This window comes from Epinephelus fuscoguttatus, unplaced genomic scaffold (genome assembly GCF_011397635.1).
Source record: "Epinephelus fuscoguttatus unplaced genomic scaffold, E.fuscoguttatus.final_Chr_v1 AP022699.1".
Lineage (NCBI taxonomy): Eukaryota > Metazoa > Chordata > Actinopteri > Perciformes > Serranidae > Epinephelus > Epinephelus fuscoguttatus.
Genome location: NW_026057521.1, coordinates 639,811 through 658,082, shown reverse-complemented (window position 1 = coordinate 658,082; position 18,272 = coordinate 639,811). Strand labels below are relative to the sequence as shown.

The 18,272-nt window shown below is 41.5% G+C and overlaps 1 protein-coding gene across 4 annotated transcripts in view; it reads left to right on the top strand.

Annotated features, from left to right (window-relative positions):
* Positions 1 to 18,272, top strand: part of abcc1 (ATP-binding cassette, sub-family C (CFTR/MRP), member 1) — a 119,967-nt gene that overhangs the window by 23,491 nt on the left and 78,204 nt on the right. For all 4 annotated transcript variants that reach the window (XR_007448858.1, XM_049570834.1, XM_049570833.1 and 1 more), the window contains exons 2-3: positions 7,569 to 7,745; positions 8,302 to 8,430. Coding sequence is in view for 3 of the 4 variants with exons in the window: in XM_049570834.1 (XP_049426791.1) it covers positions 7,569 to 7,745; positions 8,302 to 8,430 (306 nt within the window). In the remaining variant the exon portion in view is untranslated. The remainder of the gene's footprint in view (positions 1 to 7,568; positions 7,746 to 8,301; positions 8,431 to 18,272) is intronic.

The following is an 18,272-nucleotide window of genomic DNA, read 5'->3' as shown; positions in this document are numbered from 1 at the left end:
AGCCGCCTTCCCTCTTCGCTCATCCCCGTGTGACACGGTTATGGGCGGTTTCCAAACCACTGTCGGCACAATGAATATAAGTCCCACTGTTGGCTGGGTGGAAATAAGTCAGAAGGCTCTAGTTTCCCGGCGCAGCGCAGGGTGGCGAACCCCGCGCAGAGCTAGTTTCGAGCAGCGCAACCTGAGGCGCGCTCAGTTTGGTAGTTTGACAGACCGAGGTGTGCTGAGATGGGTGTGGTAGCGCAGCAGGGGGAGGTGCCGACAGATCCAGCTTGGCGCAGTGACAGTTTTGTGCCAAAAGGTTTCGCCGTAGGTGAGCTTAAAGCTCGCCATCTGAAACCCGGTCTACTGTCAGCGCAGGGGGAGCGCAGCCGGTGTAAGCCGAAGTTTGGCTAACCGGCAGACAGTGCGCACACATCACCAGAACCTCACAGGCAGGTTTCCAGAATGTCAGGCACATTAACGATGCAATAAATAGCCACAAAACCACTATTCAATGCAACTATCTGCTATTCAGCACATAAATGTATCTCTATATCGACTGTCCCGTCACATCTGATGTCAGATCAAAGGGGATTGGCACTGTTTGGCACGTTTGGCACGCGTAATGGAAACCCAACCTGATTTGATTAAACAGCTGCAAACTAATGAGTTCACATCCCTCTCAGCCAACCACAAACAGCCACAGCATCAGATAGGGAGTATATATTCAGCATCTGTCATCTCAGAAAAGTCAAAAGAAAAGAAACTGAGTGAGGCTACCTTTGCATCATCAGCCCGTGGAGGTCTGCTCGCAGTTCCGTACATTTGGACACTGTGAGCAGACCTCCAGGACCAAAACATCAGGTTCCTCCTGGGAGAAGTTTGGCCGTCTGACGCTGCTGCTCTTTTCTGCAATGGCGAATTGAGTAAACTCTCATTACGCCTTTGTGCGGAACATTTAAGGACGAGGAAAGGGGCTCATTTGATTGGTGTGATGTGTGTAAAACCCACTCCACGCCTTCTCTCCTCCCTCTTTCCGACTTGCGCAGATAGGAGGGACGGAGGTGGGACACACGAGTAGCTGCACCAGCGCGCATGGTGTGCCAAACTTGCAAAATCCACCTGGCCACACCCAGTTGGCGAAGCGCAGGTGCGCTGCACCCCCACCTCGCCCGGTCTGCGAAACTAGAGCCCAAAGTGTGGAGAAGAGGGACCAGGAAAAGCGGCGGACCTCCGGGGAAGCCTGCTCCGTTTTCCCCGCAGTTAGGGACCGTTCGCCACGGTACTGCAGAGTGCTTTAGGATAGTAATAACCTTATATAAGATAATCATATTACAAAGATAATTTAAGATAATAACATTAAAGACAAAATGAAATTGCAGTACTTTTCCAAAACTTGATGATTTTACCTTTCTGTACATTTTGTAATTTTCTTCCGTGGGGGGGGGGGGGGGTCCTCTCCCCCCCATAGTTTCCCAAAATCCTGTGGGAAACACTGTTCGGTATTCGGTGGAATAAGTTAAAAGCAAGGATAAAGGCCGAATAATAGTGGCGTGTTTTGGTAACGCAATCAAACAGCGTGCCGTGACACGTGGAGTAAAACGTCGGCAGTGTGGCAATCCGTCCCTCACTGCATATGCGACTAAAAATAGTTTTGAGCAAGCAAAATAGACTTAAATCATTCAGCGCGCTGTGCGAGCAGCCTACAGATTTCAACCATCAGCAGAAACGAAAGGCGAATCCCATCGGTTGTGGGTTGAACGGGGGTCACAGACACAGACAGTAATGTATTCCTGTCAAATACGGCAGCCATCGGCTTACCGGCGACGGATAAGTCGGCTCCAATAACATCCTCTTCTTGGCGTGTGGACTGTCCAGAAGTACCTGAACAGCTGAGTTCATGGCCCACAAACCTCACCGCACTTCAGGGACTGTTCTTTATTTATGAAGGGACTGTCAGGGGAGGAGGGTGGCTGGTTGATTTTTATTTTAATTATTTTATTTTGATCCCCCCTATGTTAATCACTCATTGATGCTGTTTTTGAAGTATGAATAAGTCAATAAGTAATTTATTCCATTGAAATATTATTGATGTAGCCTGTAATAGAAAAGTGATTTATCTTTTCATAAATGACAAAAGGCACATCTGCCTCATTTTTGCTGTGGTATCGTGATACTACTCAGAAAAACTAATGTAGTATCACGATACCACAGCAAAAATTTTTACCATTTATTCCTGTTGTTGCTAATTTGTATCATACCTAAATGTATATCTATTCTTTGTATACATCTATAACAGTCTCCACTTAATTTAGCATCAGCTTGAAAGCAAAAGCACATATAACTTTTTTTTTTTTTTTTTACATAATACATCATAATAATACAGCAAATACATTCAGGCATCAAGGGGATAAAGGGACTGTTTCATTTATTTCATTTATTGGTTTATTTTGTCAGGACAGTGCATATTAATGAACAGTATACACTGAACAAAAATATAAATGCAACACTTTTGTTTTTGCTCCCATTTTTCATGAGCTGAACGAAATGTTTTAGATCTTTGAGTTCAGCTCATGAAAAATGGGAGCAAAAACAAAAGTGTTGCGTTTATATTTTTGTTCAGTGTACATGATGTAATGTAAATATGCTGGCGTTAGCATGCATGCTAAATTTCATCCGCAGTCCCCAAACAATGAACATAACAATACATTACAATACAAAAGACCAATGTAACACAGTGTACATGTACAAACATGCATAAATACCTACAAGTTCATGTACACATACACATATAAATAACAACACACATAAAAAAGACAAGCCAGATTAAGAATTCTCACAGGTTTGATTGTCTAGGGTCCAATTTTTAAGTTGCACATTATAAGACCCAAAAGATGGACATTCTGTTATCTTGACGGGTAACTTGTTCTGAACTGACTGAATATTCTGAGTGAAGGTTGATCATCTAAATTGCACCTCACAAATCCCTGTGGTAGCAGCCCTTGTCCCAATGCCCCTCTCGGGCTTTCTTTTTATGAATGAATTCTACCAGAGGTGGTGCGCATAGTCCATGTAGAACTTTGTAGATGACACATGCCTGTTTAAAAAGCTTAAAATTATCAAAACTAAAAAATCATACTTTTTTAAGATGTTGCAGTGATGGTGTGAGTGTGTTTTTTTTTTTATCAAATACTTTTAATGCTCTCTTGTATAACTGTTCAGTGGGTTTGAGTGTTGTCACACCTGTGAAAGACCAGTTTGTGAAGCAGTAGTTGATGTGAGATAAAATCATACAGTACAGGTATGTCCTAGCGACACCCGACTGTCAGAAAGGGTCTGATTTGTTTAAAATTTTGTAGATTAAAATTGATGGTGTTAGAGACCTTCTTGATATGAGATTTAAAAGTGAGGGTCGAGTCCAGTGTCTTGACCTCAACTATCATGTGAGTGTTGTCAACAACTGGGGGTGCTGTCAGATATGGGTTAAATATGGATGAAATTAATTTTCACCCATTTAGAAATTAGATATTTAAAATCTGATTACACAAGTGTGTTACCATCCCCTTGAAGTCCACAGTGTACTCTCAATTCAGTATTTAGGCTACAACTTCCAAATCTAGGAAAAACACTTTTCCACAATTCCCTGGGACTGCGCCATGCAGCTTGATACATATCAGCAACATAGTTGTAGTTCTTCTGATTTGCAAAGTAGGGTTCTAAATAGGGTTGTAAAAAGATATATCTACCCAGTGTGTCTAATATCTAGTAAAGCCGAACTAGTTATTGCACTGCACCTAGACGAACTATGTTAAGAAAAAGTAAAGATGTCGGCTAATTTTCGATATTTTAGCTAATACGCTAGAAACGGCATTTTTAGGACAGTAGGTTTGTTTGCGGCTTGTAAAATTGGGTCGTAAAAAGATAGATCTACTGAATATATCTAATATCTAGTAAAGCCGAACTAGTTATGACACTGCACCTAGATGAACTACGTTAAGAAAAAAAGCAAGGATGTTGGCTAATTTTAGATATTTTAGATAGTACTCTAGAAACGGCGTTTTTGGGACGGTAGGTTTTTTGCGGCTTGTTGTAAAATAGAGTCGTAAAAAGATACATCTACTGAATATATCAAATGTCTAGTAAAGCCGAACTAGTAATGACACTGCACCTAGATGTTATTAAAAAGCAAGGATGATGGTTAATCTCAGATAATTTAGCTAGTACTGTAGAAACGGCATTTTTGGGACTGAATATTTGAATAGACCTATATCAAATATCTAGTACAGCCGAACTAGCATGTTATTATTTTTATTATTATTGGTGGGAAATTATAACAGAGGAATATATTTGCCGTTTTAATATCAAGAACACTTTCGTGTTTTTGTGTGTATACAGGACATTGTTGAATCAGGGAATCCGTGTGTCCACCACAATGGATCCTAATTGACTTTACATTCGCATTGTTTTTGTGATACCGGCATATAATTTCAACCCATTTCGTGCTGCTACCACGGAATGCGGTGCTAAGAGGTCGTGGTCATTTCACATATTTCTGTGAGATCAGGTTGAACAGAGTAGATCTAAGCGCAAGCAGAGGCTATTTGAGTGTGAGGGCAGGGTTTGAGGGACAATATTACAAAATCTGAACGTGAAATCAATGAATAATGCTCTCAAACTGATTTACCACTCTCTTGAATAAAGATAGGCATAAAGCCATAACTAGGCCACAAGCAGTTGAGAATGGAGCGCTCCTATGCGAAGTTCAAAAGTTGCTCCACAGATGTCTTTATACAAGTACCTCGAGCCTCCTTTATTTATTTATTTTTTGCCTTTATTCACTGATGTAACGTTTTTGTCCCGATATTTTGTGTGATATCTTTGTATATTTCTTCAATAGTAATAATAATAATAATAATAATAAAACAAAAAAAACTTGGCTTCCGGGTGACACAATGTGCGAGAGATGAAAATATTGAAAGTGTATGAAAGGCCCAATTCCCGGCCCGTTATCCGCTTTTTTTCCATTTTCCATTTAAACAAAAAATTGGAAATTGGAAAACGAGTCGTTATCCGTTTTTTGATTTTGGTTCTGGAAACAAATATTGAAAAAACAAGTCATTATTTTGTTTTTTCATATTTGGTTTTATTTTGAAAAACGAATTAACGAATGATACACGGATTCGCGGGCAGCAGAGTTTTGGATATACTGAAGTTTGTTGAGGACATTGGATGATGAGCCGTAGAGGATGCTGTTGCAGTAGTCCAGTCTTGAGGTGATGAAAGCATGGATGAGAGTTTCAGTGGCAGAGAAGGAGAGTAATGGACGGAGACGGGCAATATTTCTGAGGTGAAAGAAGGCAGTTTGGGCGAGGCAGCTGATGTGATGTTCAAATGAGAGGTTATTGTCGAAGATGATACCAAGGTTGCGGATGAATGGAGGGGGAGAGAGGGTGGTGTTGTCGATGCTGAGGGTGAAGTTTTGTGTTGATGTAGGGAGGGATTTTAGGCCGATGAGTATTATTTCAGATTTGTCACAGTTCAGTTTGAGGAAGTTGGCTTGCAGCCATGATTGGAGTTCAGTCAGACAGTTGGTGAGGGTAGAGCGGGTGACCGGGGTGATGGATTTTGTGGAGATGTGGATGTCGTCAGCATAGCAGTGGAAATGAAGACCATGACAACGAATGATAGAACCAACAGGGAATAAGTAGATGATGAAGAGGAGAGGACCAAGCACCGAGCCCTGAGGGACACCTTGAAGCAGGGGGATGGTGGAGGAGGTGCAACTGTTGACGTGGATGAACTGATGTCGGTGAGGTATGATTTGAGCCAGGAGAGAGCAGAGCCAGTGATGTTGAGGGAAGTTTGTAGGCGGGATAGCAGAGTGGTGTGGTTGATGGTGTCAAAGGCAGCAGTGTGGTCAAGGAGGATGAGTATGCTGAGGTGGCCAGAGTCGGCAGAGAGGAGGAGGTCGTTAGTGATTTTGAGGAGAGCGGTTTCGGTACTGTGTTGAGGGCGGAATCCGGATTGAAATGGTTCGTATAGTTCATGAGAGCGGAGGTGGGTCTTGATTTGGGAGGCGACAACATGTTCCAGAATTTTTGACAGAAAGGGAAGATTGGAGAATTTGAGATCATGTCAGGGTCCAGGCTGGGTTTTTTGAGGATGGGGGTGCTGAGTTGAGTGTAGATGGTTTTGATCTTTGATTGAAAAGATGCCAGGAAGGAGTTGCATTTGTCAGTTTTGATGGAGGAGAGGGTGTTGTTGCAGGGTTTGAGGAGTTTATTGACAGTGGAAAAGAGAGTCTTGGGGTTACTGGAGCCAGAGTGAATGAGTTGTGAGTAGTAGCTGGACCGGATGGCAGAGGGGCGTCTTTGTAGTAGGGCTGTCAAAAGCACCATGAAATTGAGTTTGAATATTTTCGAATTAATTAAGTAGAGTTCGAATGATATTCAAATTTATTGTTATTATTATTATTATTATTTATTTTATTTTATTTTTACAAAAAAACACAAAAAATAAGATGCTTAATGCTGACACAATATGAACGTGACACTCGGATGAAAGCACCGTTCTGACCTCACTGTTTCCTAAAAGGAAACTCTGTAATGTGTAGTTTTATCACACAGTACAATGCCGCAGATGTCCCAAGTGTAGAGGGAGCCATTGGCATGCTGACTGCAGGAATGAACCAGAGATGCTGCCCATGAACTCAATTTTCATTTCAACTTCACCTTTATGGAAAGGATTCTACAGAGAAATTAAACTTTTTTTCTAACCTTTGCTCGATCCAGTTTAATTGTTACTGTGTCTCAGTCTCGCTCAAGGAGAAGTCTTGTTTTGAAATCTCATAAGATGTGACTTGTTACAGAAAGACAAGGCAGGAAACAAGTATGAGTTTTGTGTTGGTGTACAGAAAGTGTAGCTTAGTGTTATCTAAAAGATTTTTTAATGTCATGGGCAATTATTTAGCTGTTTTCCAAAATGTGAGTAAGGCCTTTAAATTTATTGACTGCCCTGTCAGAGTATGCATCTTGTGAGATTTCAGAGCAAGACTTCTCACTGAGTAAGATTTAGACATTAATAGCAATCCTATTTCTAATTGATCTCTCTTGTGTGGCCCACAAGGAGGACTATTCCCCTATTATTATACACACTCTGATATGAGTAATGTTGCTGGATGAATAATGTCATATTTGAGTCATGCACAATAATGACAGTAATATTAATTACCCCTTTAAATCACAAGACCATTTGAACACAAATTCCTACAGTCGTATGTGGTCAACATTAATAAGCAGATAATATGATTGTTGTATATCTGTCAGTGCTTTGCTGATACTCAAAATAGAGCATTTTGAATTTTGAAAGGTAACTTGAGAACAAAGAGAAAAGCACAGGTTGCCTCTTCTGGTTGAAAAGTGAATGTGTGGTCACAAATGGGCTCCTTGGTACCTGTAACTTAATGTGACAATGATGCTGGGGTGCGGTAAGGACATTTTTCAGCTGGCATGAAGTTCAGATTATAACTTTTGATAACATCTCTATTATTTTTTGGGAGTTATCCTCTTTTCTCTTTTCTCCACCAGAATTGGAACCGTACCTGGTACACTACTAATCCAGACCTCACCCAGTGCTTCCAGAACACTGTCCTTGTGTGGCTGCCATGCCTCTACCTCTGGATATGTGCCCCCATCTACCTCATCTACCTCCGCAGTCATGACCGTGGCTACATATGTATGAGTCACATCAACAAAGCTAAAACTGTGAGTGATGTCATCCTTCATTATTTTGGGAAGTATTTTTTCTAATTGTGAAAGTGTTGCATATTGTTTAATTTATTATTCTTGCTCTCCATGGTAATCAGTCCAGAGCAAAAATTAGGCAGTAATAATAATACATCTGTCATACAGTAGACATATGTGTAAATCTCAGGTTATTATAGTTATATGCAGATGGATGACAAAGGAAAAACCAACATCAGGTGTCTTTGTATGGAGTCAGGCCACCACAAGCTTTCAGAACAGCTTCAGTGCTCCATACCAAGTCGGTGGATCTCTATTGAAGGAATGAACACACTTCCTCCACCAGATATTCCCTTGTTTGTATATCACATAATCACATACAATAGTATCACTAACAAAATGCAAGCTATGTAATTTTAATTGCCATGTTCTTAGTGTTGAACTCTGCAAAGTGGAAAAAGAGCACTCACTGTATCGTTAATACCTCAGTTCTATAGTGTTGGTAAAAGTTCAAGGTCTTACATTGAAAAGAATCATCAACAAGTCAGAAATGTATGATGTCTTCTTCTCTCCACAGGCTGTTGGCCTTCTGCTGTGGATTATCTGCTGGTCAGATGTTTTCTATTCTTTCTGGGAAAGAAGTCACAGCACCAGTATCCCCGCACCCGTCCACCTAGTCAGTCCCACCTTACTGGGCCTCACCATGGTGAGATTTGATCTTTGTCCTTCATACAGAAAGAGTGTGTCAGTGAGAAACCGATCACCTCTTTGATGTAGAGCTAACTTCATTTGGATTTATTATAATAGAAGTGTTTTGGATCTTAGATGCTCTTAGTGTAGTTATAGTGTTTAAATCAATTTAATTTGTTGTAGTTTTTATTTTCTGGAAATGACTATTTGAGTTAAGATTTTAGTGTTGTGAGGATTAAAAAAAAAGTCAAACTGCTTGTGTTCTAGAAGTGTAGTTTATTTGTACCGAGTTAACGTCATGAAATTGCTCACCCATTAACTCGCCCATACCCGTAAAGCTCAGTACCAGAACCGACCTGTAACCCAAAGCTGCACCCTCCTACACCCGTTTATGAAAGTCCTGTGACCCGACCTGCACACATGATTTAACACACACAGGCAGCAGTCACTCACATTAAGCTGGATTCTTCATTCATCTTCATTCTTCTTTCATCACTGGAGTCCTCCACTTCGGTGACAAATGTGACAGCGAGGTCAAAGGATCGACTTGTGTTATTAACTTTAAAAATAAAATGAATTGTAATAGTGATTTAGATGTCAAAACAATTACACATATACTGCACACATTTCATCAGGACTCTGGTACGGGCTGCTTTTTTTTTTTGGTGGAAAATCCATGATCCCACCAAAAGCTTTTGGTATAGCTCCTTAAGAAGGAAAAGTAACCCCTAATGACATGTATCTAGACCCTACATCAGTTTAGCATTTCCACTAGGGATGCAACGGTCCTCGGTAAAATATTGAACCGTTCGGTCCACCCTGCATGGATCAATACGCCCTTATGAACGGTGGGTTTTCAGTTTTGCAATTAATTGTGCATTGATGCTTTACAGGCCACTGTGTGTGTATGTGTGTGTGTGTGTGTGTGTATGTGTGTGTGTGTGTGTGTGTGCGTGCCTGTCCACAGGCCGAGTCCATGGATGTGTAAAGAGAATGGCCGAGTCAGCCTGCTGCACAAAAGCCCTCCCCACGAGTTAATGTCCAATCACTGTTGTGGCTCCGCCCACTCACCCCCTCACACTGTTGTAACTGGAGCTGGGGAAAGTGACGCTCACACAGAAAAGAAGCGGAAAAAAACAAACATAGAGAGCCATGGCAAGCGCAAGCGGAGGAGTTGAGAGACAGAAGTTTGAAGAAGCACTGGTTTTATACAAATTTTGGGTGTGGGATCATTTCGGTTTCGCTGTTGAATAAAACAACGAGTGAAAACAGTTAACAGAAATTTCACTGTCTGCAAACGTTGCTTGAAACATGTCTAGTGTTTCCCCTACCATTATCTTAGGGGGGCGCCCCGCCCCGTACCTTGTCCTTTTATTTAACAAAAGAAAATTAAAAAATTACAATTATACAAACTAAATAGCCTTATGTTATTTATCTTATTTACACAACAGCATGTCATTTCTATCTCTACATTGTCGCACGTTTACAATCCTCCTCTGCTCTCTGTGTCACGCACAGCGGAGTTTGGCCCCAATGCGCGTGTGCACTCACACACACACACACACACACACACACACACGTGTGCACAGACATAGGTGAGCACACAAGAGCGCGGCCCGGGCCGTATTTTCCTGACCAATAATTATGATTGAGCCTGGCCAGGACCCGCAGAACAGCACTTAACACACTGTCTATGGAGCAGAGCCTGTGTTGTGTTCAGGCGTTGTCACATAAATAACAAATTCCAGTGCTTGAATAAGCTGTGGCACAACACAGCAGCATGTTTTGGACTGATGCCTGAGGAACCACCTTCAGATCAACGCGGGGAAAACCAAAGAGCTGATGGTGGATTTCCGCAGGCACAGACTCCTCCGCCCAACACCGGTGACCATCCAGGGAAAGGACATTGAGATGGTGACATCTTATAAGTACCTGGGTGTTCATCTTAACAATAAACTGGACTGGACTAATCACATAACAGCACTATACAGGAAGGGCAAGAGCAGACTCTACCTGCTGAGGCGGCTCAGGTCTTTTGGAGTGTAGGGGGCGCTCTTGACCCTGCACCTTTTTTGACACTGTGGTGGCATCAGACATCTTCTACGGAGTGGTCTGCTGGGGCAGCAGCGTCTCGGTTGCAGATAGGAAGATCCTGGACAAGCTGATCAAGAAGGCCAGCTCTGTCCTGGGATGCTCTCTGGACTCAGTGCAGGTGGTGGGAGAAAGGAGGATGACAACCAGGCTGTCATCTCTGAGGAGTAACGACTCCCACCCCCGCAGGAGGAGATAAAAGCTCTGGAGAGCTCCTTAAGCGATAGACTGCTTCACCCAAAGTGTGTGAAGGAACGCTATCGCAGGTCCTTCCTGCCTGCTGCTGTCAGGCTACATAACCAGCACCGTTCTCAATAAACTGCACCATAGACACTTTATGGACACTATGGACACTTTATAAACACCATTATAAGCTTACTGTCCACCTTGTTGCTGTGTGCTGTTTTTTGCACATACAATCATTTGCACTAGATATGCTCTCTTTAATCCACTGCTCATTTTTATTCACTGCTCATTATTATCCACTTCTCATTATTATTATTTATTGCCGTTTCTTGTATTTGTGTAATTTATTTTGCATGTCTAGTTTTTAATTTTTTAAGTTTAATTTTTGAAATTTTTAATCTGACTCTTTCTCCTTGACTGCTATAACACTGGAATTTCTCAATTGTGGGATCAGTAAAGGTGTATCTTATATTATCTTATCTTATGTCAAGTGCAAAGTCGAGCAAAATTAAAGCTGCAAGCAGCGTTGGGCAGGACCTCGCACTCGCGCCCGTTTCAGCCCCCAGCTTATGTCGTCACTGTGAATTATTTAGAAATATCAAACATATTGCCACAAACATCAGAAAATCCTTACACAGCTAAACGTTTTGATGTTTGAATGCTTTCTGTAGCTGTAGGTATGCATAAGTGATGTCACAATATGCAAATTAGATGAGCGAATTTCTTCCCATCAGATTCCTCTTCCTTTATTTTGAGGAAGAGACAACAAAAACAGCACAAAACAAAAGAAATCTACTGTGTAAATATGTTCAAAATGTTGTTTTACTGAGATGTATGAAATCCAATATGGCCGCCGCCTAGTGACGTCACAATATGCAAATTTGATGAGTTAATTTACTCATATGACAAACTTTGGGTCATGATGAATAGTTTTCTCATTTACAGTATGCCTTTATCTCTCACCACTTTCAAGCCACAGCCTTTTGAAATATTGAAATGAAAATGGAATATTTTCCTCAATAAACTCTGGCACCTAAAGGGTTAAAATGGAGATTGTGCCCCTGTCATGCAGAGAGAGACCTGTTTTAGTGGAGATTTAACTCCTCGAAGAAGTTCTTCCCATTCCCAAACCGTTGGTCCAATCATGAAAATAATGTGATGATGAGAGAGATAAAGTTATCCAGAAGATCTGTTTAGTAGCAGTTGAGCTGGCATGTGTGCGTCTTTAAAGCCGATACAATAAACAGTGTAGGAGGAGATGTTTTTTTTAAGAGCATGTTTCAGGTGAAATCTTACTTTGAAAGGTCAAATAGCTCACTTCCTGTTGGAATTAGGTCATGGGTGTCAGCGCGTGATTTGTAAGTCAAACACACCAGTTTTGGTTTGATATTTGTACGACATTCCTACGGGCTGCAGTGGCCAGTTTAGTGCACCTAGGTGGCGCTAGAGAGCCCATTTTGGGACTTTAGGGGTTAATAATGTGTATTTTCTGTTTCAAATGAAGTTTTGTGCTGCTGTAATCTGTCCTTTAAAGATTGTGAGACGCACAGACACAGAGAGCCATGTGTGCGTGTCTGTGTGTGCAGCTGTTGTCATGGCGATTAATGACTTGCCTGCACCTGAGGTGCACACACAGAGCTCATGAGAGCAGATCAGCAAAGGCGGTTTAATATGGGTTTTAAAGAGGACATGAAACAATGGAACAGACACCAGCATAGGAGATGTGTGCATTATTAATACATACTGACAAAATAAAAAGTCGGAAAAGTCAGCCTATTTTAGAGAAAATCCACTTTTTAAATGCATTTACGATACGTTTTGGGCCGTGCTCAGCGCCATCTTTATTTTACGTCACTGCCTACATCATCGGAGTGGTTGGTTGGTTTCACGACACTTTGTATGTAGACGGAGGAAGACGAAGAAGCAGTAGTTTAGGAAATTTACCGAGTGAAAAGATGTCAGAGGACGAAGCCGAAAGATATATTGATCTATCATCAAACCCAGTGGCCTATGCTTTTGAGCCAGTGAAGAGGAGGAGGGTGGAAAGTTACAATTTTACGGAGGAGGCGGCAGCTGCTCCGGACGAGGATGGCAGCCAGGAGAGGGTTGGCAACACTGCATGGTGCATGTGCCAAAATTACTGTCCGAAACTAAAAATGAACCACAAGCCATATAAACATCCGGGCCTGAGAGTTTTCACCTAAAACTCATGTTATCCCACACCATACAGTCAGCGGTCATCACAGCTGATGCACACCGCTAAAGAAATACTACTTACCGTGACTCCACGTTTTCCAAAGCAGTCAGTCAAGAATTCAAACGTAATAAAATCCCCATACATCAACTCCAATCCCGTTATCTTCCTCATCGTCATCCTGTTTATTCCTCTTGACATGCATGCACTAAAGTTTTTTCTAGCTAGCTTTTCCTTCACATGGCTCGGCTGCCGAAAAGCCGTCACACGCGTCTAGTGGCAAATTAAAAAATAAATATACATGTGCATATATATGTCGGAGCCATCACGACCCAACGTAAGGCACAATAATTTACTTTTTCAACCAAAAGTGTTGACCGTCCGTCCAGCAACCCGCTTGAGGCCTCACTTGATGTTGTGTTTACCACCGGACCGGAATTGGCTCACAACAAAATTAACATTTTTGATTGGCCGATGTTAGTGCTAACCGCTCGCTGCTGCTAATGTTTACTCATAACCAACATTACCTTAAAACTAAATAGTCAACAAGAACAGTAGCGGTGGCAGGCCTAATAATATATTGATGTATTTGGCAGTTATTCAGCATTTCATTCTAGTCTAGCTTTTACCTTTTACTGAACATACATTGTAGATATTTATGCAAATAGCACTGGAACTTTGTATTGGTCCTGAACTGCAGTGACACACAACAGACACTTCATGACAGATACTATCAGTCTCTAAAAACTAGTACTACTAACTATTACTACAGCACCTAGTAAAAACACATTAGTGCAAATCAGGAGGACATTGCTAATGTAGTAAGGTGCATGATTCTCCATGGACACTAGAAATAACTGTACATTGATACTTTTGATAGTCACAAAAGAATAATAACTAGTAGAACTGTAGAAAATAAGATAAGTCAGTGAGGAAAAGAACTGGTGACATTATGACATATGATTCTGGCTGCTACATTCTGTACCCAGGCTCCTACAAGAAATGTGATATTAACATTATAATTTTGTTAATTTTGTTTAATGTCCCTCAGAAGCAAAGCAAACATCCCCAGTGTTTACACACCTTAATCTTATGATAATAAAACACCAAATAATTATATTGATTCAACAAGCACTACTGGTATGGACATTTAACCAAAACCAGTTACACCCAACCATCACTGAAACAAATCAGGGGATACATTGGATAGTTTTCTATGCATGGTTATCAAAATAATAAAAACACAACAAAAAGTGTTTAGGGTATATGAATCTTTAATAAATCAGTAGTCAGGATGTAAGTACAAAGTCTTTCATGTTAAGGCTGATAACATCATTTGGGTACCTAAAAAGTGTACATTTGTGTTAACAGGTTAGGCAGGCATGCATGCAACTGGTGGCCAGCAGCAAATTCCCAGAGGCTGACATCAGTGAGGAGATAGAGCAGGTGACAGGCAGTGTGCACACCCTGACAGTCAGTGTCGGCACCCAGACCAATCCATTTCAACAGAATACAGAAGAGGGAGACAATAAGCAGTACATTTGCACAGGCACTTTGACAGATGACATACTTACCAACCAGGTCATAAACAATGACCACTCATACTGTACATCTGTGGAAGGCCAGGCCACACAGGCTGGAATCGGGACCCCGTTCTTCCTTTCCAAATGGCCCCTGGCCTAGAGGGTAAACTGTCTATAGGCAGTCAACCTAAAGAGACTGATTGAAAAGAAATGTATTGGTTAGATTTGTCTCAATTTTTTAAGATCATAAACAAGTTATTTGTTGTCAGGAACGATATAACAGGGCGTCTTTTTTCTTTTATATGTGTCCACTTGTTAGAGTGTGAGAGTGGAAATCCATTTTGTAATTTATGTTAACTTGAGCCTTGCTTCATATCCACTTCTATGTATTATTCTATATCACCTACAAAGTACAAAATATTGAATCATTCCTTTCAGATTCCAGAATATACGTCAACTGCGTATTGCTCATCCCACTCAGAAGTTATTGAGGATGAACCCGTCTAAATGTCTGACATCAAACTGTCTCCGTCACAGTGTTTTGACAGCGGTTTCCCAAACGTTGGCTTCATAACATGCTGCACAACACGATGTAAACAAACAAACGTTACGTATAGAAAGCATTCATGTGGCATTATATTGTTATGTCAGGCCTCTCTGACATGTGCCGCATCTAACTGGCTCGTTCACCAGTAGCAATATGTAACATAGTCAGCTATGTGAACCGGCGAACTAACGTTAGGTACCAGCATTGATAGCTAATAGCTGTTAGCGTCAACTAGCTAACGCTATGGGTTAGCTAGCAGTTAGTACCGGAGAAACGACATAAACAAAGACGTTTCGGTCAGACAACAACTGTATGTAAACAAGCAGCACATGGAAACATTGTTCATATTCCTGGCCAACACCTGCATGTATTTGTTTTCTTTACTGCATACGGTTACTGAGTCATTCGCCCGCGGTTACAGCTAGCTTGACTTACCTGCTGGTGACGGGCGCTGCACCGTCTCAGCTCTGACATCCCTCGCTACCTTCAACACGTCCACCTCCCGGCACAGGATGCTGAATGAGCGCACCATGGTGATGCAGGGGTGGTCATGGAGAAGATGGTCCAGACCACCCTCCTGGCAGCAAATGGACTCTGGCACAGTGGGCATCGCCACACTGACACCACGTAATGTTGCCGACACGCCCTTGACCCCAAATCACCGGCTCAACCACTTCTTCCTCCCGTACCACTGCTTGATTCCCACGCCTCATATGCGTAGGCAATGGGGCTTGTCACAGACTCAACAGGCCTCCCCAGTTCGTCTTCCTCCATTGTCAAAAAGTGTGGCGCTCAACCCAGTTCAGAAATGCTCCACTGTCTTCACTTCACTGCGATCGCTAGCTTGACAACCACTCCGGTGACGTCACGTCCGGCGACACAACAGACATGGCGCCGCCCTTTGTTTTAACAGCTGAACTTAAATGACAGGATTTTGAGATTCCTTTCATTTTCAGTGTTTAAACTAAAATTATCTTTTTAGGGTGAGAGACCATCTTTAAATTATGATAACTATGTTTAGTGTTTCATGTCCTCTTTAACTCCTCGAACAAGTTCTTCCCATACCCAAACCGTTGGTCCAATTAAGAAAATAAAGTGATGGTGAGAGACAGCCACTTCTCGTGAACGCACGTGTCGTGTTTTATATTTCTAGAGTCAAAAATGGGAGTGAATGGGGAAAAAAATCGGCACTCCCTTTGCTTTGGAGCCACTCAGCAAAAATGTGTACGTGTGAGAGATTCCATGTCAACATATCTGTGAGCAGGACAAATTTTCCTACGTTTTGTGGTATAAATTGTGTCTGTACAGTGAAAATTGTGGCCATGGCAGCGAGTTAAAGACAAAAGTTTTAGACGATTTTTAGAGTCCTCTCCACTCTAGCTCACAGCATTCCGTGCAATACACACCCATTATAAACTGACAATTTCTCCACATTTGCTCATGGTACTTTCTTTTAAAAACGGTAAAAGATATGAAAAAGATGAAAACATGAGTGAGTAGATGAGACCTGTGGCAACATTTGAGAGTTGGAATGGAGTCTGTAGCACAAAGTACATATCGTCTTCAAAGAGTTTGAAGCTGATACGATAAATGGTGTAGGAGGAGATTTTTTTTTTTAGGAAGAGCAGTTTTGAGGCGAAATCTTACTTTGAAAGGGCAAATAGCTCACTTCCTGTTGGATTTAGGTCAGGGGTGTCAGTGTGTGATTTTTAGGTCTTGATTAGATGAACACGGCAGTTTTGGTTTCATTTTTCCACAACGTTCCTACGTGCCGCAGTGGCCATTTTAGTGCGCCTAGGTGGCGCTAGAGAGCCCATTTTGGCACTTTAGGGGTTAATTTTTTGATTTTCTAAAATTTTTCACCGGGTCTGACATGCGTGCCAATTTTGGTGAGTTTTTGAGCATGTTTAGGGGGTCAAATTCCAGCTCAAAGAGGCGGCGGAAGAAAGAATAATAATAAAGAAATAATAATAAACGCAGCAAAAACAATAGGGTCCTTGCCTTCGGGCTCGGTCTCTAATAAAGAGATAATTTTTGGGGGGGGGGGAATTGTTCTCTTTACGCACAAAACACGTACCGAAACCAAACCAAAACCGCGGCCCAAAAACCAATGTACGGACCGTACTGTGGGCTACCTGTATCGTTGCACCCCTAATTTCCACTGTATACAATACTCTTAAATGTGGACAGGGTCACTGCTACTCAGTCCAGCTCTCGCTGTATTTCTTCTTCACTGGTGATACTGAGGAATGTCTGCAACTTGTTTGTTGTCCACAAAATGAGGCTACATGCTGTCGTTTTAAGAACAGGAAAGAACAGGCCAGAGTGAGAGTCTCTCTTGATGGGATATTTAAAAATAGCGTTTGTGGATTGAGTTCTGCCAGAGTGAATAGGAACAACTCTCCGCCACAATTTTTTCCTCAAAGTGAGGATTAGAATATATGCAGTTCACATAATCAAGTCAAAATTATTTATATATTTTTAAACCCTTAAAGATCCAACCATCACTAAAGCCTATGTCATTCAAGTAAAAATAAATGCAATGGTCGAAATTGTCATATTGACATTTAAGGTGTGTTGATGGATTCACATTATCAGCTCATACACTGAGTAACATTACAAGTAAATAATCTACCTTAAAAGTTGCTGGCATTCGACCCAGTGAATGGAGTTATTTTCTCCATCTATAAGCAAAACATCCTTTCATATTACAGTTTAGCTATAAAGTTACATAAGCTTCAAAGCCAGTCACAACTCAGCCCTGAGCAAGAGTGATGGTTAGCTTTTGACCAATCAACACACTGCAGTGTTTTCTAGCTCCACTTTTTAGTATCTAACAGAGGGATGACCTAAAATGGGGATGGTAAGTAATTGCTCTATTGGCACTGGGAGCAATCTGGTTGTTCCAATCTGGGGGTTCAGTATCTCGCCCAAGGACATGTGAAGAAGCACAAGGACACTGGAGAAGCCATGGACTGAACTGCTGATCTTCTGATTGGTGGACGACCCGCTCTACTTCCTGAGCTACAGCTGCCCCCAAAAATCCTCCTTTCTAGCTATACACTCCAATTTTTTGTATTCAAGAGAAGGTTGCAGTCTTTTAACAAAATAAAGATAACAATTGAACTAATTTTGAACTTGGGATGAAGGTGGTAGAGCTGCAAACACAATTGGAACAAAGCTGAGCTGTCAGGTAGAAATATTTTCCATCTGTAGACTGCTTTTTCTACTGGACCGTAATCACATAATCAGTGAAATGTATTGACTTTTTCTTTGTTACACCACATCGAAGAATGGTGACAATTAGAGACGTTTTA